The sequence below is a fragment of the Ranitomeya imitator genome, chromosome 3 (assembly GCF_032444005.1).
Source record: "Ranitomeya imitator isolate aRanImi1 chromosome 3, aRanImi1.pri, whole genome shotgun sequence".
In the NCBI taxonomy this organism is placed as follows: domain Eukaryota; kingdom Metazoa; phylum Chordata; class Amphibia; order Anura; family Dendrobatidae; genus Ranitomeya; species Ranitomeya imitator.
The window spans coordinates 847,023,540-847,049,341 of record NC_091284.1 but is presented as its reverse complement, the minus strand read 5'-3'; the positions used below and the strand labels follow the sequence as shown (position 1 = coordinate 847,049,341).

Sequence of the window (25,802 nt, the reverse complement as noted above, 5' to 3'; positions counted from 1 at the left end):
CAGCCTTGTCCCTTATTCTCCACACTCCTGCCCCTTATTCTTCATACTCTTGCCCCTTATTCTATACACTCCTGCCCCTTATTCTACACACTCCTGCCCCTTATCCTCCAGACTTGTCCTTTATTCTACACACTCCTGCCCCTTATCCTCCAGACTTGTCCTTTATTCTACACACTCCTGCCCCTTATCCTCCAGCCTTGTCCCTTATTCTCCACACTCCTGCCCCTTATTCTTCATACTCTTGCCCCTTATTCTACACACTCCTGCCCCTTATTCTACACACTCCTGCCCCTTATCCTCCAGACTTGTCCTTTATTCTACACACTCCTGCCCCTTATCCTCCAGCCTTGTCCCTTATTCTTCATACTCCTGCCCCTTATTCTACACACTCCTGCCCCTTATTCTACACACTCCTGCCCCTTATTCTACACACTCCTGCCCTTTATTCTACACACTCCTGCCCCTTATCCTCCAGCCTTGTCCCTTATTCTCCACACTCCTGCCCCTTATTCTCCACACGCCTGCCCCTTATTCTCCACACTCCTGCCCCTTATTCTCCACACTCCTGCCCCTCATTCTCCACACTCCTGCCCCTCATTCTCCACACTCCTGCCCCTCATTCTCCACACTCCTGCCCCTCATTCTCCACACTCCTGCCCCTCATTCTCCACACTCCTGCCTCTCATTCTCCACACTCCTGCCCCTCATTCTCTACACTCCTGCCCCTCATTCTCCAGACTAGTGCCCCTTACTCTCCAGACTAGTGCCCCTTATTCTCTTCACACTCCTGCCCCTCATTCTCTCCACACTCCTGCCCCTCATTCTCTCCACACCCCTCCCCCTCATTCTCTCCACACCCCTGCCCCTCATTCTCTCCACACTCCTGCCCCTCATTCTCTCCACACTCCTGCCCCTCATTCTCTCCACACTCCTGCCCCTCATTCTCTCCACACTCCTGCCCCTCATTCTCTCCACACTCCTGCCCCTTATTCTCCAGACTTGTTACTGGCTGTAGATGCAACATTTCAAAATTTTGTTCCCGGAGCCAGTTATCACTTTTATCTTGGTCTCCATCATGGGGGTGAGGAGGGGGTATCATCACCACATTGCTCCTGGATGATGGGAGAAGTTGCTCTCAGAGGAGGTTTAGATAATAATAATAATAATAATTTTATTTATATAGCGCCAACATATTCCGCAGCGCTTTACAAATTATAGAGGGGACTTGTACAGACAATAAACATTACATCATAACAGAAATACAGTTCAAAACAGATACCAAGAGGAGTGAGGGCCCTGCTGCTCGCAAGCTACAAACTATGAGGAAAAGGGGAGACACGAAAGGTGGATGGTAACAATTGCTTTAGTTATTCGGACCAGCTATAGTGTAAGGCTCAGGTGTTCATGTAAAGCTGCATGAACCAGTTATCAGCCTAAGTATGTAGCAGTACAGACACAGAGGGCTAATACTGCATAAAGTGTATGAGAACATGATGCGAGGAACCTTTTTTTTTTTTTTTTTTTTTTTTATTATAAATAGGCCACACAGGGATCGTTAGGTTAATGCATTGAGGCGGTAGGCCAGTCTGAACAAATGAGTTTTTAGGGCACGCTTAAAACTGTGGGGATTGGGGATTAATCGTATTAACCTAGGTAGTGCATTCCAAAGAATCGGCGCAGCACGTGTAAAGTCTTGGAGACGGGAGTGGGAGGTTCTGATTATTGAGGATGCTAACCTGAGGTCATTAGCGGAGCGGAGGGCACGGGTAGGGTGGTAGACTGATACCAGGGAGGAGATGTAGGGTGGTGCTGAGCCATGGAGTGCTTTGTGGATGAGGGTAGTAGTTTTGTACTGGATTCTGGAGTGGATGGGTAGCCAGTGTAATGACTGGCACAGGGTAGAGGCATTGGTGTAACGGTTGGTGAGGAATATGATCCTGGCTGCAGCATTCAGGACAGATTGGAGCGGGGAGAGTTTTGCAAGAGGGAGGCCGATTAGTAGAGAGTTACAATAGTCCAGACGAGAATGAATAAGTGAAACAGTCAGAGTTTTTGCAGAGTCGAAATTAAGAAAAGGGCGAATTCTAGAAATGTTTTTGAGATGCAGGTAAGAAGAGCGAGCCAGTGATCGGATGTAGGGGGTGAATGAAAGGTCAGAATCAAGGATGACCCCAAGGCAGCGGGCATGTTGCTTTGGAGTAATGGTGGAACCGCACACGGAGATGGCAATGTCAGGCAAAGGTAGGTTAGTAGAGGGAGAGAACACGAGGAGTTCAGTTTTTGACAGGTTTAGTTTCAGATAGAGGGAGGACATGATGTTAGAGACAGCAGTAAGACAATCACTGGTGTTTTCTAAAAAGGTCGGTGTGATATCGGGAGCAGAAGTGTATAATTTGGTGTCGTCAGCATAGAGATGGTACTGGAAACCAAATCTACTGATTGTTTGTCCAATAGGGGCAGTATACAAAGAGAAGAGTAGGGGGCCTAGGACTGATCCTTGAGGAACCCCAACAGTAAGGGGAAGGTGAGAGGAGGAGGAACCAGCAAAACATACAGTGAAGGATCGGTCAGAGAGATAGGAGGAGAACCAGGAGAGAACGGTGTCCTTGAGGCCGATGGAGCGGAGCATAGTGAGGAGGAGCTGATGATCCACAGTGTCGAATCCTGCGGAGAGATCCAAGAGAATTAGCATGGAGTAGTGACCATTAGATTTAGCTGTTAGTAGGTCATTAGAGACTTTAATGAGGGCAGTTTCAGTAGAGTGTAAAGAGCGGAAACCAGATTGAAGAGGGTCGAGAAGAGAGTTATCTGAGAGATAGCGGGTAAGACGGGAGTGGACCAGGCGTTCGAGGAGTTTAGAGATGAAGGGAAGATTAGAGACAGGTCCATTCTTTTTTCATGACCATGTCGTTGTGAGTCAGCCCCCTCCATCAATGAAAAGTCCCCACACATAAATGACAATCGGGACATTTTTCATCAACAAGCGGGGCACACATGCAACTGGAACTTTTACACAGGGAAAAACAGTGTTCAGCAGCATCAGAGTGATGGAGCAGTGTCACACTGAGTCTTTCAAGCATGTCCCTATGTAGAAAACAGTGTGTGCCCTTGAAAGATTTGACCGGAGAGCTCCCGGTACTTGGAAGTGCGATGTGCTAGTTATAATGGACGCAAAAGGTGGCGTTTTGACAAAAAGGAACTAAAATGATATTTTAAGCTTTATGATGTACACATGGCACACATTGTAAATAAAAATGTATCTTTCAGCTGTGTGTGAGCAGGAGTTATTCGCCCTTTTCTTACTTTCGACACTGCAAAAACTCTTACTGTTTCTCTTATTCATTCTCGTCTGGACTATTGTAACTCTCTACTAATCGGCCTCCCTCTTACCAAACTTTCCCAGCTCCAATCTGTCCTGAATGCTGCTGCCAGGATCATATTCCTCACCAACCGTTACACCGATGCCTCTACCTTGTGCCAGTCATTACACTGGCTACCCATCCACTCCAGAATCCAGTACAAAACTACTACTCTCATCCACAAAGCACTCCATGGCTCAGCACCACCCTACATCTCCTCCCTGGTCTCAGTCTACCACCCTACCCGTGCCCTCCGCTCCGCTAATGACCTCAGGTTAGCATCCTCAATAATCAGAACCTCCCACTCCCGTCTCCAAGACTTTACACGTGCTGCGCCGACTCTTTGGAATGCACTACCTAGGTTAATACGATTAATTCCCAATCCCCACAGTTTTAAGCGTGCCCTAAAAACTCATCTGTTCAGATTGGCCTACCGCCTCAATGCATTAACCTAACGATCCCTGTGTGGCCCATTAAAAAAAAAAAAAAAAAAAATCCGGTTCCTCCATCATATTCTCATACACTTTATGCAGTTAATAGCCCTCTGTGTCTGTACTGCTACATACTTAGGCAGTTAACTGGTTCATGCAGCTTTACAGGAACACCCGAGCCTTACACTATGGCCGGTCCGAATAACTAAAGCAATTGTTACCATCCACCTCTCGTGTCTCCCCTTTTCCTCATAGTTTGTAGCTTGCGAGCAGCAGGGCCCTCATTCCTCCTGGTATCTATTGTGAACTGTGATTTCTGTTATGCTGTAATGTCTATTGTCTGTACGATAGCTATGACTAGAACCAGGCCACGTGTTCGTTACATACGAGCAATACAGGTCCTGATTAGGTGTACCTTGATAGCTATGACTAGACCCAGGCCACGTGTTCGTTACATACGAGCAATACAGGTCCTGATTAGGTGTACCTTGATAGCTATGACTAGACCCAGGCCACGTGTTCGTTACATACGAGCAATACAGGTCCTGATTAGGTGTACCTTGATAGCTATGACTAGACCCAGGCCACGTGTTCGTTACATACGAGCAATACAGGTCCTGATTAGGTGTACCTTGATAGCTATGACTAGACCCAGGCCACGTGTTCGTTACATACGAGCAATACAGGTCCTGATTAGGTGTACCTTGATAGCTATGACTAGAACCAGGCCACGTGTTCGTTACATACGAGCAATACAGGTCCTGATTAGGTGTACCTTGATAGCTATGACTAGAACCAGGCCACGTGTTCGTTACATACGAGCAATACAGGTCCTGATTAGGTGTACCTTGATAGCTATGACTAGAACCAGGCCACGTGTTGACTAGTCAGTCAGCTGGGGAAGCTGAGCAGAGTGCGATGTGTTGGAGCTGAAGAGAAACAAGCCAGAATCTGAAAAAAGACGGCACAGCTTATGTGCACCAAACTGCAAACCCATTCAAGAGCATGAATCCCTACAAGTGGTGGTTTGGATGTGGGCAGCAAGTCCCAAAGAATAGAAGTGATTACATTTTAAAGACTGAATGTCCTACGATAAAGGTAAAAAAGGAGCTCACCAAGCTTGCTGATCATGCAGGTAGCCAAGAACCCTGTAAGGGAGGGTGCTAGATCCAGTTGGTGTAGCACAGTGATAAAAACAGGAGAAAGGGGGAATGCAGCGTGTCCATCCAATAAGTATTAATAAACTATCTATTTAAATCCATTAAGATGAACAATTTCCAGTAAAAAATGTTAAAACTGACAAGTTTCTAGCGAAAAATGCCCTTAACCATAACTACAGCACTGCAAGCACAATCTGAAAGCATAGAAGAGCTTGTTAAGCAACTGTTCCAGGCCAATCTGCAGCAGCGCAGCAACGGCGGCAGCAGCGCAGCAACGGCGGCAGCAGCGCAGCAACGGCGGCAGCAGCAGGCCCAACAAGAAACCAACAAACTTCTAGACCAGCAGTTGCATAAGAAGCAGAAACTGTCCGGGTCAGGAAGATGCCCCCCCCCAGCCAGCCAAAGTGATAGTAACCATGGGAGGCGGACAGTTCGTGAGGCCTTCCTGAAAATGTCTGTGGTAGAGAGATTTAACCCCTTCATGACCCAGCCTATTTTGACCTTAAAGACCTTGCCGTTTTTTTCAATTCTGACCAGTGTCCCTTTATGAGGTAATAACTCAGGAACGCTTCAACGGATCCTAGCGGTTCTGAGATTGTTTTTTCGTGACATATTGGGCTTCATGTTAGTGGTAAATTTTGGTCAATAAATTCTGCGTTTATTTGTGATAAAAACAGAAATTTGGCGAAAATTTCGCAATTTTCACATTTTGAATTTTTATTCTATTAAACCAGAGAGTTATGTGACACAAAATAGTTAATAAATAACATTTCCCACATGTATACTTTACATCAGCACAATTTTGGAAACAAAATTTTTTTTTGCTAGGAAGTTATAAGGGTTAAAATTTGACCAGCGATTTCTCATTTTTACAACGAAATTTACAAAACCATTTTTTTAGGGACCACCTCACATTTGAAGTCAGTTTACGGGGTCTATATGGCTGAAAATACCCAAAAGTGACACCATTCTAAAAACTGCACCCCTCAAGGTGCTCAAAACCACATTCAAGAAGTTTATTAACCCTTCAGGTGCTTCACAGCAGCAGAAGCAACATGGAAGGAAAAAATGAACATTTAACTTTTTAGTCACAAAAATGATCTTTTAGCAACAATTTTTTTTATTTTCCCAATGGTAAAAGGAGAAACTGAACCACGAAAGTTGTTGTCCAATTTGTCCTGAGTACGCTGATACCTCATATGTGGGGGTAAACCACTGTTTGGGCGCACAGCAGGGCTTGGAAGGGAAGGAGCGCCATTTGACTTTTTGAATGAAAAATTGGCTCTACTCTTTAGCGAACACCATGTCACGTTTGGAGAGCCCCCATGTGCCTAAACATTGGAGCTCCCCCACAAGTGACCCCATTTTGGAAACAAGACCCCCCAAGGAACTTATCTAGATGCATAGTGAGCACTTTGAACCCCCAGGTGCTTCACAAATTGATCCGTAAAAATGAAAAAGTACTTTTTTTTCACAAAAAAATTCTTTTCGCCTCAATTTTTTCATTTTCACATGGGCAACAGGATAAAATGGATCATAAAATTTGTTGGGCAATTTCTCCCAAGTACGCCGATACCTCACAAGTGGGGGTAAACCACTGTTTGGGCACATGGTAAGGCTCGGAAGGGAAGGAGCGCCATTTGACTTTTTGAATGGAAAATTAGCTCCAATTGTTAGCGGACACCATGTCGCGTTTGGAGAGCCCCTGTGTGCCTAAACATTGGAGCTCCCCCACAAGTGACCCCATTTTGGAAACTAGACCCCCCAAGGAACTTATCTAGATGCATAATGAGCACTTTAAACCCCCAGGTGCTTCACAGAAGTTTGTAACGCAGAGCCATGAAAATAAAAAATAGTTTTTCTTTCCTCAAAAATGATTTTTAGCCTGGAATTTCCTATTTTTCCAAGAGTAATAGGAGAAATTGGACCCCAAATGTTGTTGTCCAGTTTGTCCTGAGTACGCCGATACCCCATATGTGGGGGTAAACCACTGTTTGGGCGCACGGCAGGGCTCGGAAAGGAAGGCACACCATTTGGATTTTTAAATGGAAAATTAGCTCCAATCATTAGCGGACACCATGTAGCGTTTGGAGAGCCCCTGTGTGCCTAAACATTGGAGATCCCCCACAAATGACCCCATTTTGGAAACTAGACCCCCAAAGGAACTAATCTAGATGTGTGGTGAGGACTTTGAACCCCCAAGTGCTTCACAGAAGTTTATAATGCAGAGCCATGAAAAAAAAATAAATTATTTTCTCAAAAGTGATCTTTTAGCCTGCAATTTTTTATTTTCCCAAGGGTAACAGGAGAAATTTGACCCCAAAAGTTGTTGTCCAGTTTCTCCTGAGTACGGTGATACCCCATATGTGGGAGTAAACCACTGTTTGGGCACATGCCGGGGCTCGGAAGTGAAGTAGTGACGTTTTGAAATGCAGACTTTGATGGAATGGTCTGCGGGCGTCACGTTGCGTTTGCAGAGCCCCTGATGTAGCTTAACAGTAGAAACCCCCCACAAGTGACCCCATTTTGGAAACTAGACCCCAAAAGGAACTTATCTAGATGTGAGGTGAGGACTTTGAACCCCCAAGTGCTTCACAGAAGTTTATAATGCAGAGCCGTGAAAATAATTATTTTTGAGGAAAGAAAACGTATTTATTATCCCCTTAGCGACCGCCGATACGCCTTTTAACGGCGGCCGCTAAGGGTACTTAAACCACAGCGCCATTAATTAACGGCGCTGTGGAAAAAGTCCATAGCGCCCCCCAGAGGTCGATTTTCTCCGGGGTCTCGGCTGCCGGGGGTAGCCGAGACCCCAGAGAACATGATTCGGGTTTTTTTTAACCCACCCCGCATTTGCGATCGCCGGTAATTAACCGTTTACCGGCGATCGCAAAAAAAAAAGAAAAAGCGATCTCTTTTTAATTTCTCTGTCCTCCGATGTGATCGCACATCGGAGGACAGAGAAAAGGGGTCCCAGGTGGCCCCCCAATACTCACCTAGCTCCCCCGATGCTACTCGTGTCTCCCGGTGGGCGCCGCCATCTTCAAAATGGCGGGCACATGCGCAGTGCGCCCGCCGGCCGGCACCGGGAGAATCTTTGGGGTCTCGGCTGCCGGGGGTAGCCGAGACCCCAAAGAGCATGATCGGGGTCGGTATTACCGACCCGTTTTGCGATCGCCGGTAATTAACTGTTTACCGGCGACCGCAAAAAAAAAAAAAAAAAAAAAGTAAAGTGTAATTCTCTGTCCTCTGATGTGATCGCACATCAAAGGACAGAGAAATAGGGGGATTCGGGGACCCTAGCATACTCACCTAGGTCCCTGGATCCGCGCAGTGCGCCCGCCATCTGTCTCCATCTGCCGGCCGGCAGGAGAACAGCAGTTGGGGCTAAAATTAGGGTTAGGGGTAGGGTTAGGGGTAGGGCTAGGGTTAGGTTAGGGGTAGGGTTAGGTTAGGGGTAGGGTTAGGGGTAGGGTTAGGTTAGAGGTAGGGGTAGGGGTAGGGTTAGGGGTAGGGTTAGGGGTAGGGCTAGGGTTGGGGCTAAATTTAGGGTTAGGGTTGGGGCTAAATTTAGGGTTAGGCTTCTTTCACACTTACGTCGGTACGGGGCCGTCGCAATGCGTCGGCCCGACATACCGACGCACGTTGTGAAAATTGTGCACAACGTGGGTAGCAGCTGTAGTTTTTCAACGCATCCGCTGCCCAATCTATGTCCTGGGGAGGAGGGGGCGGAGTTACGGCCACGCATGCGCTGTCAGAAATGGCGGATGCGACGTACAAAAAAACGTTTCATTGAACGTTTTTTTGTGCCGACGCTCCGCCAAAACACAACTGATCCAGTGCACGACGGACGCGACGTGTGGCCATCCGTCACGATCCGTCGGCAATACAAGTCTATGGGCAAAAAACGCATCCTGCGGGCACATTTGCAGGATCTGTTTCTTGTCCAAAACGACGGATTGCGACGGAATGCCAAACGACGCAAGTGTGAAAGTAGCCTTAGGGCTAGGGTTAGGGTTGGGGCTAAAGTTAGGGTTAGAGCTGGGATTAGGGTTAGGGTTTGGATTAGAGTTGGTATTAAGGTTAGGGTTGGCATTAGGGTTACGCTTGGGATTAGGGTTAGGTTTGGGTTTAGGGTTAAGATTAGGGTTGTGATTAGGGGTGTATTGGGATTAGGGTTAGGTTTGGGATTAGGGTTAAGGTTAGGGTTGTGATTAGGGGTGTATTGGGATTAGGGTTAGGTTTGAGGTTAGGGTTGAGATTAGGATTAGGGGTGTGTTGGATTTAGGGTTTTGATTAGGGTTATGGTTAGGGTTGACATTAGGGTTGTTTTGGGGTAAGGGTTGTGATTATGGTTAGGGTTAGTGATTAGGATTATGGATCAGCTTGGGATTAGGGTTAGGGGTGTGTTGGGGTTAGGGTTGGAGCTAGAATTGGGGGGTTTCCACTGTTTAGGTACATCAGGGGGTCTCCAAACACGACAGCCAATTTTGCGCTCAAAAAGTCAAATGGTGCTCCCTCCCTTCTGAGCTCTGCCGTGCGCCCAAACAGTGGGTTACCCCCACATATGGGGCATCAGCGTACTCGGGATAAATTGGACAACAACTTCTGGGGTCCAATTTCTCTTGTTACCCTTGTGAAAATAAAAACTTGGGGCTACAAAATCTTTTTTGTGAAAAGAAAATATATTTTTTATTTTCACGACTCTGCATTCTAAACTTCTGTGAAGCACTTGGGCATTCAAAGTTCTCACCACACATCTAGATAAGTTCCTTGGGGGGTCTAGTTTCCAAAATGGGGTCACTTGTGGGGGATTTCTACTGTTTAGACACATCAGGGGCTCTCCAAACGTGACATGGCGTCCGATCTCAATTCCAGCCAATTCTACATTGAAGAAGTAAAACGGCACTCTTTCTCTTCCAAGCTCTGCGGTGCGCCCTAACAGCTGTTTACCCCCACATATTGGGTATCGACGTACTCAGGAGAAATTGCACAACAACTTTAGTGGTCTAATTTCTCCTGTTACCCTTGTAAAAATAAGAATTTGTGGGCAAAAAGATCATTTTTGTGTAAACAAAAGCGATTTTTTTATTTTCACGGCTCTACGTTATAAACTTCTGTGAAACACTTGGGGGTTCAAAGTGCTCGCCACACATCTAGATAAGTTCCTTAAGGGGTCTAGTTTCCAAAATGGTGTCACTTGTGGGGGGTTTCCACTGTTTAGACACATCAGGGGCTCTCTAAACGTGACATGGCGTCCGATCTCAATTCCAGCCAATTCTGCATTGAAAAAGTCAAACGGCGCTCCTTCACTTCTAAGTTCTGCGGTGCGCCCAAAAAGTGGTTTACCCCCACATATGGGGTATTGGCGTATTCAGGAGAAATTGCATAACACAATTTATGGTTACATTTCTGTTTTTACACTTGTGAAAATAAAAAAAATGGTTCTGAATTAAGATGTTTGCAAAAAAAAGTTAAATGTTCATTTTTTCCTTCCACATTGTTTCGGTTCCTGTGAAGCACGTAAAGGGTTAATAAACTTCTTGAATGTGGTTTTGAGCACCTTGAGGGGTGCAGTTTTTAGAATGGTGTCACACTTGGGTATTTTCTATCATATAGACCCCTCAAAATGACTTCAAATGTGAGGTGGTCCCTAAAAAAAAATGGTGTTGTAAAAATGAGAAATTGCTGGTCAACTTTTAAGCCTTATAACTCCCTAACAAAAAAAAATTTTGTTTCCAAAATTGTGCTGATGTAAAGTAGACATGTGGGAAATGTTACTTATTAACTATTTTTCGTGACATATCTCTCTGATTTAAGGGCATAAAAATACAAAGTTTGAAAATTGCAAAATTTTAAAAATTTTCGCCATATTTCCGTTTTTTTCATAAATAATCGCAAGTAATATCGAAGAAATGTTACCACTAACATGAAGTACAGTATGTCACGAAAAAACAATCTCAGAATCAGCGGGATCCGTTGAAGCGTTCCAGAGTTATAACCTCATAAAGTGACAGTGGTCAGAATTGCAAAAATTGGCCTGGTCATTAAGTACCAAATTGGCTCTGTCACTAAGGGGTTATTTACCCCAGAATGTTTTATTTTCCCAAGGGTTACAGGAGAAATTGGACCCCAAAAGTTGTTGTCCAGTTTCTCCTGAGTACGCTGGTACCCCATATGTGGGGGTAAACCACTGTTTGGGCACATGTCAGGGCTCGGAATTGAGGGAGCACCATTTGACTTTTTGAATACAAGATTGGCTGGAATCAATGGTGGCGCCATGTTGCGTTTGGAGACCCCTGATGTGCCTAAACAGTGGTAACCCCTCAATTCTACCTCCAACACTAACCCCCCCACACCCCTAACCCTAATCCCAACTGTAGCCATAACCCTAATCACAACCCTAACCACAACCCTAATTCCAACCCTAACCCTAAGGCTATGTGCCCACGTTGCGGATTCGTATGAGATTTTTCCGCACCATTTTTGAAAAATCCGCGGGTAAAAGGCACTGCGTTTTACCTGCGGATTTACCGCGGATTTCCAGTGTTTTTTGTGCGGATTTCACCTGTGGATTCCTATTGAGGAACAGGTGTAAAACGCTGCGGAATCCGCACAAAGAATTGACATGCTGCGGAAAATACAACGCAGCGTTTCCGCGCGGTATTTTCCGCACCATGGGCACAGCGGATTTGGTTTTCCATATGTTTACATGGTACTGTAAACCTGATGGAACACTGCTGCGGATCCGCAGCCAAATCCGCACCGTGTGCACATAGCCTAATTCTAAAGGTATGTGCACACGCTGTGGATCCGCAGCAGTTTCCCATGAGTTTACAGTTCAATGTAAACCTATGGGAAACAAAAATCGCTGTACACATGCTGCAGAAAAACTGCACGGAAACGCAGCGGTTTACATTCCGCAGCATGTCGCTTCTTTCTGCGGATTCCGCAGCGGTTTTACAACTGCTACAATAGAAAATCGCAGTTGTAAAACCGCAGTGAAATGCGCAGAAAAACCGCTGTAAATCCGCCGTAAATGCGCAGCGGTTTAACACTGCGGATTTATCAAATCCGCAGCGGAAAAATCCGCAGAGGAACAGAATACGTGTGCACGTACCGAAACCCTAACCCTAATTCTAACCCTAACCCTACCCCTAACCCTAACCTTAGTGGGGAAAAAAAAAATCTTTATTTTTTTTTTATTGTCCCTACCTATGGGGGTGACAAAGGGGGGGGGGTCATTTATTATTTTTTTTATTTTGATCACTGAGAAGATTATATCTTAGTGATCAAAATGCACTTTGGAACGAATCTGCCGGCCGGTAGATTCGGCGGGCGCACTGCGCATGCGCCCGCCATTTTGGAAGATGGCGGCGCCCAGGGAGAAGATGGACGGACCCCGGCAGGATTGGTAAGTATGATGGGGTGGGGGGGGGAGCACGGGGGGGGGAAATTGGAGCATGGGGGGGGGTGTGGAACGGAGCACGGGTGGGGGTGGATCGGAGCACGGGGGCGGTGGATGATGCACGGGGGGGGTGGATCGGAGCACGGGGGGAGCGGAGCACTGGACGGAGGGGAGCGGGGCAGTGTACCGGACAGATCGGTGGCTTGGGGGGGCGATCGGTGGGGTGGGGTGGGGGCACATTAGTGTTTCCAGCCATGACCGATGATATTTCAGCATCGGCCATGGCTGGATTGTAATATTTCACCCGTTATAATAGGTGAAATATTACAAATCGCTCTGATTGGCAGTTTCACTTTCAACAGCCAATCAGAGCGATCGTAGCCAGAGGGGGTGAAGCCCCCCCCTGGGCTAAACTACCACTCCCCCTGTCTCTGCAGATCGGGTGAAATGGGAGTTAACCCTTTCACCCGGCCTGCAGGGACGCGATCTTTCTGTGACACAGCACATGCGTCACAGGTCGGATTGGCACCGACTTTCATGACGCCTACGTGGCGTCATGGGTCGGGAAGGGGTTAATAAAACCTTAAAGGGCATGTTAAAAGGAGGTAGTAGAGAAGGACGGTTGTGATTGAGACTATCTTTAACCGGCCTATTGTTTTCTATCAGGGAAGATTCACAAGTCTCCACAGGTTTTTCTCCAATTGAGCTACTGTATGGCCGACATCCCTGGCAACTCCTGGAAGTAGCAAAAACAGAAGCATAATAGAGCAAGTGGTGTAGATGCAAGAGAGGATGGTCTATGTAATGCCTACTGTGAGAGCATCTCCTCAAGGCACAGGAGGCATAATGCAGGGTGTACAATAGGTCATCTTGAGTGAGACAGTATCAGACTGGGGATCGGGTTTGTGAAGAGCAGAACAAAAATGATTACCTCAATGAACAAAAATAAAAAAAAAAGAATTTGTGATAAATATTGACCTGTCCATTCAAGGACATTTTAGCTATAGTATGAAATCCTGTTTTTCTTGTCTGTGGAATTGCCTTTGTACTGTTTGTTGTGAAACTGCCGCCCACGAAACCGTTTTCTTTTCTTTCTTTCCGGTTTTGTCTCTTTGTTTAAACATGCAAAACTTGTATAACCACTAAACCTGCTGAAACAACTATATAAAGAAGGGATAGCAGCTTGAAGGCAGGCGTGCTTCAGAGACTTCCCAGTGATACACTATACAAGACGTGTCTTGTGTATTATTTCTGGTGATTCTCCACTTCCAAAGGCTGCTCCGACTGAGTGTGATCCCGACATTTCCTGGCGCCTGAACAGGGACCCGAGGTCTGTGTATTCCTTCAAGAACACCGGCAGAATACGAACGAAAAGAGAATCTGGGATAATGGACGGCAGATGAACAAAAACCTGGCCAGGTAAGAGACACTGTTAGATCTCTTATATCTGCCCTGCACTGTCCGTAAGATTTTCTGTGTCGTGTTCTTTAGCGGGTAGTTCTAGTAGAGGAGGATACCTATAGCTCGGGTTCTTGAACTATTTAGGAATTGATCACCTCACGGAGTACGGCATTGAATGAGAGTGAATGTGAATAGAAGGTGTGTGGAAGTTGGGAATAGCCCTATAAGCCGCCCAGGGGGTTGAAACAGAAGAAGTGACTGTCCCACTGGGCAACGTGGTTGCGTCCTTTCGGGGAGACCTCCGCGCCTATGTTCAATCTCTGATCCTGTCTTTGACAAAAACCTGGTGACGGATAAGTGTATGATAGTATAAGCCCAGGACAGATAAATTAGCCTGGGACAAGAATACGTTGTGTGTGATAGTATAAGCCCAGGACAGATAAATTAGCCTGGGACAAGATACGTTGTATGTTCTTTTTCTTTTTCTGTCTGGTTGCATTTGTGTTGTTTGCTATAGGTGTAGGAATCAGGATTTTCTTACATCAACACAGTTTAAACATCCTAGCTCCTTAGGAAGAAGGTAACGAGGTATTCTCATACCCAAACGCCACCTAGGGCAAGAAAGCTCAGGATAAGAAAATGGGGAATAAGCAAACAAAGTCGGAACCAGAAGAATTAGATATCTATACTATCATAAAGGAGAGAAGTGGTGAAGATGCCACTAAGGGGCTGAAAAAGATTTTTAGTAAGTTTGGAGTTACTAGGGCAGAAGCTTTTAGTAGAAAACTATGGGAAGGAATTCAGGAAAGGAAAAAAGGCATAATCAGAGACAAGAAATGGATAGATCAGATCCAAGCATTGATTGATGTCTCTAGGGTAGCAGAAAATGAGGGATGGACATATAATCAACAGAGTAAAAAGTGGTGTATTAGACCCACAGGCTGTGGAGAAAAACAAAATGTGGAATCTAAAAATACCCCACCCCCATACCTTAACCCACATGCCCCATCTTTTCGCCAAACACCACCTCAAAGTTTAGCCGGACCAGGAGGATGGGTATGTCCGCACTGTGGACAACAAAATCCAGACTGGAGAAATGATTGCCTAGCCTGTGGTACACCTAGACATGGCGCTGTACTTGCCCCTGTTAGGGTAGTACCAAGACCCTTTAGGGAACCTGGTGCTGACGGAGTAATGGGAACTAGATATCACCAAACTCGACAATATTTCCCTTGGTCCCCCGCTGAAGGCATGTCTCTCTTGCATAACGCACCAGATCCCACCCAGTGTCCAGTTAGATTTGCACAATATATACAGCAAATTATGCAGACTCACGCTGGAGTTTGGGCAGATGGAGAAGAATTATGTAGAATGAAAATGACTCCTGGACTCTTCCAGGAGCTATTAGCGAATCTACAGGTACATAGGCCCCAAGCAGGAGATGGTGCCTTACACACGATAGAATCAGGTACACAATTTGTAGATCACCTAATGGTTTTCATGAGGGAGAGACAGAGGCAGAGAGGAACAACGGGAGTGGTGGCTCAGAAATCTGGACAATCAGTAGACGAATATTATCTAAGTGTAGAAAATAATTTCAGAGATGAAGGCATGGATCTAACCGCTCCAGGAATGATGAGGTTAGTTACAAAAACCTTTATAGATGGATTGTCTCCAAAAGTGAAGGAAAAGCTTAAGGCCGCAACCCCTGATTGGAGAACCTTGGAAGACCCACACCTGGCTAGACAGAAAGCTGTAGGGATAGAAATGGACTTAAGAGAAAATTCTAAGCCAGTAAGAATTGCACAGGCTAATACTGGCTCTGCTAATCAAAAGTTTACTTGTCATTACTGTAAGAAGCCAGGACATTTCCAAAGGGAATGTAGGAAGAGAAAAGCAGATATAGATTCAGGAACCTTTGTACCCAAAAATAGGATAAATAACCCAGTGCCTGATCAAACAGACAGCTCAGAATGACTGAAAGTTATGCAGGTCTCTCTTCCTTCTAGAAGACCAATAATACAAGTTGAAGTTGAGGGTAAAAATGTACCTTTTCTGATAGATACGGGAGCAACATCCTCCATTTTAAATCAGGACTTTTTACCATATCCTGACAATATATCCTCAAAGGTTACATATGCAGAAGGGTATGATGGTAAAATTCAGGCGTTGCCCTTTACAAAACCTTTAAATGTGAGCTTTGGCCCTGAAACTTTTGTATCCAAATTTTTATTTGCTAAAGGTGCACCTACCTGCTTGTTGGGTACTGATGTCTTAAGTAAAATGCATGCAAACATCCATTTTAGAGAAGATGGCACAGTTATGCTGACCATCCCTGAAGATGCAGAAACTCTGGAACCATATGTTAGAATACAGGCAATGGAGGATTTTCCCGAAATTTACACTCAACAAGCAAAAATTGACTTGTCTCGGGTTCCTGACAGCCTATGGGCAAAAGGAGACACTGATGTAGGATTTTTATCAGTAGCTCCTATACTGTTAGAAACTGCCCCGGGAACCATATTACCTCAGCTTAGGCAATACCCCATCAGCGCCCAGCAAGAACAGGCGATTTCTCAACAAATTCAGGATTATGTGTTACAAGGTGTTTTGGTAGAAATCAGGTCACCCGCCAATACACCCTTATATCCTGTTAAAAAGAAAGTGTCCTCCAAAGAAACTATGGTGAAATATCGCATGGTGCACGACTTACGGGAAATCAATAAGGTTTTGGCACCGGTCACCCCTGTGGTACCGAATCCTCATACCTTACTGTCTCAAATTCCCAGCACTGCTGCATATTTTACGGTAATTGACTTATCAAACGCATTTTTTTCTGTGCCACTACATAAGAACTGTTGGCATTTGTTTGCCTTTACATTCAAGGGTAAACAATTAGCATGGACAAGATTGCCACAAGGTATGGGACACTCACCAACTTTGTACTCTGAAGCAATGCAGACCGTGCTAAAAAATGTCATCCCAGAACCAGGAGTAGTCATTCTACAGTATGTAGATGACTTACTTATTTGTTGCCCTGATGAGCAGACGGCAGTTACCTCAACTGTTAATTTCTTAATTTTCCTAGCGCAAGAAGGCTGTAAAGTAAATAGACAGAAACTCCAGGCTTGTCAACAAACAGTCGTGTTTTTAGGTCACTGCATATCACAGGGCATCAGACACCTCACACCTCAACGTACGGAAGCCATACGTAACATGCTTGAACCCAGGAATCACAAACAGCTGCGTGCTTTCCTAGGTATTGTTTCACACTGTAGACAGTGGATCATACATGCAAGTCAACTCATGCAGCCTTTATATGACTGTATTGCCAACACACCATATTCACTCAGTGAAGAGGCTAAACAGTCATTTTCCTCTTTGAAAACAGCACTGGTATCAGCTCCGGCTTTGGGACTCCCAGACTACACTAAACCTTTTCAATTGATGGCAGCTGAGATATCCTCACATGCTACAGGGGTGCTCACACAAAAACATGGAAACAAACAGAGACCTGTGGCATACATATCAGCTCATCTGGACCCTGTAGCTAGAGCGGCACCTTCTTGTGTAAGAGTAGTAGCCGCAATGTTATTAGATAAAGCTTCTGAGATTGTTCTTGATCACCCACTTCTAGTTCAGACCACTCATGATGTACATGGCATTCTTAACCAGGTCCAACCTAAACATATTTCAATGGCCAGACACCTCCGTCTCCAATGTTCCCTACTACTGCCGCCCAACATTTCCTTTGCCAGGATTCAGACTCTTAATCTCGCGTCTTTGCTCCCTTTAGAGTCTGAGGGGGGTACCATACCTGAGGAAACTGCACTCTCCAACTCCTTTGACCCATCAAAGTCAATGCATGATTGTGTACAATTAATGGAACAAGAGACTCAGGGCTTATGTAATGTACGTGACAAGCCACTCTGTAATGCTACATTTGAACTTTTCATAGATGGCAGTAGATATGCAGATATGAATGGACAATTTCATACAGGTTATGCGGTAGTAACTCAGCATGAAGTGCTGAAAGCAGAACCTCTCCCTGCTAATCAGTCTGCACAAGAAGCAGAACTTACGGCATTAGTTGAAGCTCTAAAAATAGCCAAAGATCAGACAGCAAACATATACACTGATTCTAGATATGCACATGGCATTATTTTCGATTTTGGCGTAATATGGAGAGCCAGAGGTTATATGACTGCTTCAGGCCAACCTGTTAAACATGCCTCCCTCATTAGGCAGATTCTGGAGGCAGCACAAGAAACTAAAGAAATAGCGGTGATAAAGGTAGCTGCACATGTGAGACTCGACACCGAGGAAGCCAGGGGTAACGATAAAGCCGATAAGGCAGCAAAACAGGCAGCACGTAAACCCTTACATCATGCCCACACACTAGATAGCTCTGAAGATGATGAGGAAAGATTGAAGGAAGCTCAGAAACAGGTAGACGACGAAGAACGAGGGCAGTGGCAGAAAAAAGGGGCAGAAGATCAGCAAGGATTATGGAAAAAAGGAACTTTGTTGTGTTTACCCAGAGCCTGGTACCCCGCAGTGGCAAGTGACCTCCACCTACCCACGCATGTGTCGGCAAATGGTATGACGCTCAAGGTAAAAGAAAGGTGGTTGGCTCCAGGTTTTGGTAATTTTGCTCGGAACATGTGTGCTGCATGCGCTATATGCCTGGCACACAATCCAGGTCAGGCCATTAAAACCCCAACCAAGCATCATGTAAGACCACTGTATCCCTTTCAAAGACTCCAGATCGACTACATCCAACTTCCTAGGTACAATGGATACGAATATGTGCTTGTGTGTGTGGACATGTTCTCAGGGTGGCCAGAGGCTTATCCAGTTCGTAAAGCCTCAGCAAAAACTACTGCCATTAAAATAGCACATGAACTGATACCCCGTTACGGCATGCCTGAGGTGATCGAGTCAGATAGGGGTACCCATTTTACTGGGGAAATATTCCAGAATGTTATGAAAATGTTGGGAGTAGAAAACCAGTTTCACACTCCATATCATCCACAGAGTTCAGGTAAAGTGGAAAGATTAAATGGGACAATAAAATTAAAAATCCAGAAGGCCATGGCAGAAACAGGAAAGCCTTGGACCGAGGGTCTACCACTTGCCCTGTATTCCATCCGAAACACCCCAAGGGGGAAGGCTAAGCTGTCACCACATGAGATTCTTTTTGGTAGAGCAGCAAATTTGGGTTGTTATTTTCCACAACAACTGATGTTGAATACTGAGACTTTAACTGCTTATGTACAAGAATTACAAAAACGTTTAACTAAAGTGCATTCGCAAGTTTTTGCTTCCCTTCCAGATCCAGAAAATCTCGAAGGAGGCCACAAGTTGGAACCTGGTGATCAAGTCTACGTGAAAAGACACACCAGAAAGACTCTGGAACCGAGATTTGACGGACCTTTCCAAGTCCTGTTAACAACTCCAACATCAGTCAAGCTTGAAGGAAAGGCATCATGGATACATGCAAGCCATTGCAAAAAAGCAGTATAAGACTCATGATATTGATGTTAATAATGTTAACCTCAACGGAGGCATGGGAAAGACTGAATTCTCTAGCCCCTTTGAACAATAGATTCGTACAACATCATAGAAAATTAGTGCATGACTTGTTAAATAATACGCAACCCCTGGCAGATTGTTGGATCTGTACCCATTCGCCGGTATCAGCCACAAGTATACCTTTTCTAGCAGTTCCCGTGTCAGCTGAAGAAATATTCGCTTGGCCTAATTGTTCAGACAACCTGGCCAACAACCAAATTGGTAATACTATGCTATGGAATACTACAATCGCCATACCAATTGTGGGATGGGTAGAATTTCCTTGGTGGCAGGGCAATCTTACAGGAAAAATAGACAACTTACAATATTTAGCATTCAAGGGAGGAAAATGGGTACCTAGGAATAAGACTGGATTAACTGATTTAGGACAGGTCCGCACTGAAAATCTACAGCTCAGTTTCAGTACAACCGCCCCTTCCTCTGATGCTTTCAAACCTACAGTATTGGAAAGATACATACATAATAGAAAATGGGAACATTCTGAGTTGTTCCCCCAAGGTGATGCAGACAGTTGTACAAGTAAGCCGGGGAACCTGGTTTGTAATGAATCCAATGAGTATGTCAAAGGAATGCCTGTATGTGGGAATCCCGCAGCCGGGTACTGTAGCCCCTTGGGACAAAAACCCTCTTGGTGTATGCTTCAGAATGTATCTAGTTTTGTGGATTTGGCTCACAGATTGGTATTGCAGCACTCAGCTCTATGGGATCTGCCTGAGGGTACATTTTGGATATGCGGAGAAGGAGCATATAAATGGCTTCCCGTAGGTATAAAGGGTACTTGTACATTAGGACGCCTAACCCCGGCTACTTTCATAATTTCAAATAAACAAGTGAATATGCAAGCCGTGCCCAAGCACACACTGTATAAAAGAGCTGCAGATAACTCACCACGTCCCTCGGGGAGGCCACATATAGTACAAATGGGAATTCCCAACAAAATTGCTAGTACCATTTTTATTTATCCTATGTTAACACAGATGTGGGATAAATTAGTTAGAGCCACGGATTATCTAGATGATCAGATTTGGGATATATTGGACATATTAAATACTAGTATAGCTGTACAGAATCAGCTTATAATAGTCACTAACCAACATACCCTGGTATTGGATTACCTAACTGCCTCACAAGGGGGTATGTGTCAAATCATCGGACCCACCTGCTGTCATTATATAGACCCGAATAGTACTATGAGTAGGAGATTTAAATTAAAAGACGTACAACGACTCAGGGATCAGTATGACAAAGACAATGACCAAAATAAGGATAGTTGGTGGTCAGATACCTTTTCTTTTCTTAACCCGGCCAATTGGTTCAGAGGGATCGGTGGGTGGGTTACCGGGATTATGCAAAGCCTAATACATATAGTTATTGTTATTGTAATTATATATGTATTGTTCAAGGTTGTACTCAAGGGTATCTCGGTATGCACAAATAAATTTTGTGTAATGGATGCGAGAATATAAAGTTTTTTTTTGTAATATCACAAAAAGAATGACTAAAATGATCGACAAGGTTTTGAATGGAATATGTCAAAGGGGGGATTGTGAAGAGCAGAACAAAAATGATTACCTCAATGAACAAAAATAAAAAAAAAAGAATTTGTGATAAATATTGACCTGTCCATTCAAGGACATTTTAGCTATAGTATGAAATCCTGTTTTTCTTGTCTGTGGAATTGCCTTTGTACTGTTTGTTGTGAAACTGCCGCCCACGAAACGGTTTTCTTTTCTTTTCTTTCTTTCCTGTTTTGTCTCTTTGTTTAAACATGCAAAACTTGTATAACCACTAAACCTACTGAAACAGCTATATAAAGAAGGGATAGCACATTGAAGGCGGGCGTGCTTCAGAGACTTCCCAGTGATACACTATACAAGACGTGTCTTGTGTATTATTTCTGGTGATTCTCCACTTCCAAAGGCTGCTCCGACTGAGTGTGATCCCGACAGGTTCCTGAGTTAGTACTCATGGAGGAGAGTAGGTTCCTTTCCTAAATGGCAGGGACCATATGAAGTGGTGGAGAAAGTGGGAGAAGTCAAATGTAAAGTACACCAGCCAGGTGAAAGGAAGTACTTACAGACATAATATGTCAATCTAATCAAACTGTGCAGGATAGAGAACCTCTTGAAGCTCCACACTTATAGGCCAAGTCAGAAACTAGCATTGAAGATATCGAGGTGCACCCTTTCAAAAACAGCAAAGTCAAGAGTTGTTACATCACAACAGGGACATGTTCTCAAAATTACCAGGTCTCATCCTGGACATTGACCCAAACATGAAGCTCAGTGAGAATCTCATGCTCAAAGTAAAGCTCTACAGGATTCCAGGAGCCCACCGGGATATAATCTTGAAGTAGGGGAAAAGAATGCTGAACCTAAGGGTAATTGAGGAATCCAGGACTGGGTGGTCCAGCTCCATAGTGTTAGTGCAAAAGCCAGATGGGGAATGGCAGTTCTGCGATGACTAACGGAGACTCACTGAGGGTAGATGGGTAGATCTAGCTCGGTCCATCGCCACCCTTGCCCTCACAAAAGGTTACTGGCAGACCCCTCTGTCCAAAACGGCCAAATAAAAAACGGCCTTTCAACATCAGAAGGGTGTTTTCAGTATATCAGGATGCCTTCTGGGTTGCAGGGGGCGCCACCTATTTTTCAGAGGGCCACCAACAGAGTCCTAACCCCCAAAAAGAGTATGCAGATGCCTGCTTGGTTTGCAACTGAGATTGGGGAAGTCATTTGAATAAAGTCCAGGCAATAATTGATGCTCTAAGAAAATCTGGCTTTACGATTAAGAAATGTGCCATAACGATGGAAGAAGCCAAATATTTGGGCTACGTTAAAGGGCAAGATATGATCAAGCCTCAGGCAAACAAAGTGGAGGAAATACAGGTATAAAGGCCCCTTCACATTTAGCGACGCTGCAGCGATACCGACAACGATCCGAATCGCTGCAGCGTCGCTGTTTGGTCGCTGGAGAGCTGTCACACAGACCGCTCTCCAGCGACCAACGATGCCGGTAACCAGGGTAAACATCGGGTAACTAAGCGCAGGGCCGCGCTTAGTAACCCGATGTTTACCCTGGTTACCATGCTAAAAGTAAAAAAAAAACAAACAGTACATACTTACCTACAGCTGTCTGTCCTCCAGCGCTGCGCTCTGCTTCTCTGCTCTCCTCCTGTACTGTCTAGGAGCCGGAAAGCAGAGCGGTGACGTCACAGCTCTGCTTTCCGGCTCACAGCCAGTACAGGAGGAGTGCAGAGAAGCAGAGCGCTGGAGGACAGACAGCGGTAGGTAAGTATCTAGTGTTTGTTTTTTTTACTTTTACGCTGGTAACCAGGGTAAACATCGGGTTACTAAGCGCGGCCCTGCGCTTAGTAACCTGATGTTTACCCTGGTTACCAGTGAAGACATCGCTGGATCGGTGTCACACACGCCGATCCAGCGATGTCAGCAGGAGTCCAGCGACGAAATAAAGTTCTGGAGTTTATTCAGCGACCAACGATCTCCCAGCAGGGGCCTGATCGTTGGTCGCTGTCACACATAACGATTTTATTAACGATATCGTTGCTACGTCACAAAATGCAACGATATCGTTAACAATATCGTTATGTGTGAAGGTACCTTAAGTACGACCCCTCATGAAAAAATAGGCTTGAGTGTTCCTAACTTCGCAGTTATAGCAGCCTCCCTTACTGAACTCCTAAAAGATACGAAGTCGGCTACGTAGAAGTGGTTACAGGAAGCAGAGAGGGCATTTTATGAAGTAAAATTAGCCCTCTGTAGGCATCCAGTGTTGGTAGCGGCAGACTTTGCAAAAGAATTCATGGTTCAGAAAGATGTGTCAGATGTTGGACCGGGATCATGTCACAGGAAATTAATGCAGAAGACCACCTAATAATCTATTTGAGTAGGAAGCTGTCCCCACATGAGAAAACCTACTGCATTCTAGAAAAAGAGTGGTTGGACATCGAATGGTCACTGGATGCATTAAGGTATTACTTGGTTGATGGAAAATTTATGCTAGTGTCCGACCATGGCCCACTAAGATGGATGCAGAAGAGCAGGAGAAAAGGGGGAAAAATACACGGGTAACTCGGTAATTCTTAACTTTCATGTGGAGCATAGGCCCGGGAAACTACACGTAAATGCCAACGATCTCTCTCAAAAGTACAATGTTTGGTGGTATAAGAAGCCCGGGCCCTTGACTTTGGGCAAAGTAAGCAGTATATAGGAAACCAAGAGGTAAAGTCCGGGATGGGAGATACGCGTCACCGAGCTGGCTAGCCTTGGTGATGTAAGTCGAGGAGGTGAAGGCTCCAGCCATAGTAGGCAGACTAGGGATAAATCCTAGCAATAAAGGTCCTGATTAGGTGTACCTTGATAGCTACGACTAGAACCAGGCCATGTGTTGACTAATCAGTTAGCTGGGAAAGCTGAGCAGAGTGGGATGTGTTGGAGCTGGAGAGAGACAAGCCAGAATCTGTCTGAGAAGAGACTGCACTGGCCATGTGCACAAAACTGCAAGTATCACTGCTTGCTATGGAAGACAGTGGTTTCGGGTGACCGAACTGAGACTAGTTCACCCGTCCTGGGAAGTCAGAGTCTGTAATGTTTAATTAGCGCCTGGACAAAGCCAGGGATTTTATGGATTTTATGTTCATGGGTTTGTTTTTGGTAGTGTGCAACCAGTGGAAAGAAACACCTTTCTGTTTTAAGATTATAGCTCTGTGGTTTCATGCTCCTAGCGGAGACCTGAGAGAGTGAACCCCTACGATGTAGATACAGTAGATGTGGTGTAGGCTTTGCTTCATCTACATGATAACTCTCCAGACAGTCCTGGGAATACAGAGAAGCCGGACATCTCTCCAGGAAATTTCTTACCCTTAATCCATCTGTAGGAAACAAAACAGAAGTACGGTAATTGTTAAATGAGATGAGGGCTAGGAGACCCTCAAACAGAAATTAACATCTTCCCTCCTTACACTGCTGCTCAGCCATGACATCAGCCTCTTCATCTATGACTTCAACCTTAATATCAATTAGATCATCATCCTAAAAATACAAAAAAAAAAAAAATGTGAAAAGAGTCTTGAATCATTGATTTATGGTTGAATATGGGGGAGACGATAGCGTCATCTACCTGATGATTCTCCGAGACATTCTCCTCTGGACAGTCCTGAGAAAACAGAGGAGCCGGACATCTCTCCAGGAGATATCTCTTACTGGATCCATCTGTGGGACATACAAAAATTAATACTGCTGAGCGGAGATGGAAAAGATCCCACTCAAACGAGCACTTCATCGTATTCAAACAGTCCCTCACTACTTTCAAGACCACACTCTCCACAGCTAAACAAACCTACTTCTCATCTCTCATATCCTCTCTGTCTCACAACACTAAACAGTTACTCAACACCTTCAATTCTCTCCTCCGTCCCCCAGCACCTCCTCCCTCCCCACTCATCTCAGCTGAAGACTTTGCCTCATTTTTCAAGCAGAAGATTGATAGCATCAGAGACAGTTTTGGTCAACAACCCCCAGAGCCCTTCCTCCCGACTTCCCAGCCCTCCACCTCCAAAACCAACTTCTCCACCATTACAGAAGATCGACTCTCCACTCTACTCTCAAGATCACATCTCACCACCTGTGCACTTGACCCGCTCCCATCCCACCTCAACCCAAACCTCACCACAGTCTTCATCCAAACCCTAACCCATCACTTCAATCGATCACTAACAACTGGTGTTTTCCCCTCAAGCTTTAAACATGCCTTCATCACACCTATCCTCAGAAAGCCCTCTCTTGACCCATCCTCTGTATCTAGCTATCGCCCTAGATCACTTCTCCCATATGCCTCAAAACTAATGGAGCAACACGTCCATCTTGAACTGTCCTCCCATCTATCTTCCTGCTCCCTCTTTGACCGCTTACAATCTGGCTTCCGGTCACACCACTCCACTGAAACTGCCCTAAGGTCACCAATGACCTCTTAACCGCCAAGAGCAAGCGACACTACTCTGTCCTCCTCCTCCTCGACCTGTCAGCTGCCTTTGACACAGTGGACCATTCCCTATTATTACAGACCCTCTCATCTCTTGGCATCACAGACTTGGCCCTATCCTGGATCTCATCATACCTAACAGACAGGACATTCAGCGTCTCCCACTCACACACCACCTCCTCACCTCATCCCCTATCTGTTGGAGTCTCGCAAGGCTCAGTCCTTGGGCCCCTGCTCTTCTCCATTTACACCTTTGGCCTGGGACAGCTCATAGAATCTCATGGCTTTCAGTATCACCTCTATGCTGATGACACACAGATCTACATCTCTGGACCAGATATCACCTCTCTACTAACCAGAATCCCTCAATGTCTGTCCACTATTTCATCCTTCTTCTCCGCTAGATTTCTCAAACTTAACATGGACAAAACAGAATTCATCATCTTTT

The 25,802-nt window shown here is 45.2% G+C and overlaps 1 protein-coding gene across 1 annotated transcript in view; it reads right to left on the bottom strand.

Moving 5' to 3' along the window:
- Positions 1-25,802, bottom strand: part of LOC138671454 (zinc finger protein 773-like) — a 114,541-nt gene that overhangs the window by 27,168 nt on the left and 61,571 nt on the right. The window contains exons 5-7 of the mRNA XM_069759635.1: positions 24,494-24,585; positions 24,336-24,405; positions 24,169-24,245 (exon numbers count right to left, since the gene is read on the bottom strand). Coding sequence (XP_069615736.1) covers positions 24,169-24,245; positions 24,336-24,405; positions 24,494-24,585 — 239 coding nt within the window. The remainder of the gene's footprint in view (positions 1-24,168; positions 24,246-24,335; positions 24,406-24,493; positions 24,586-25,802) is intronic.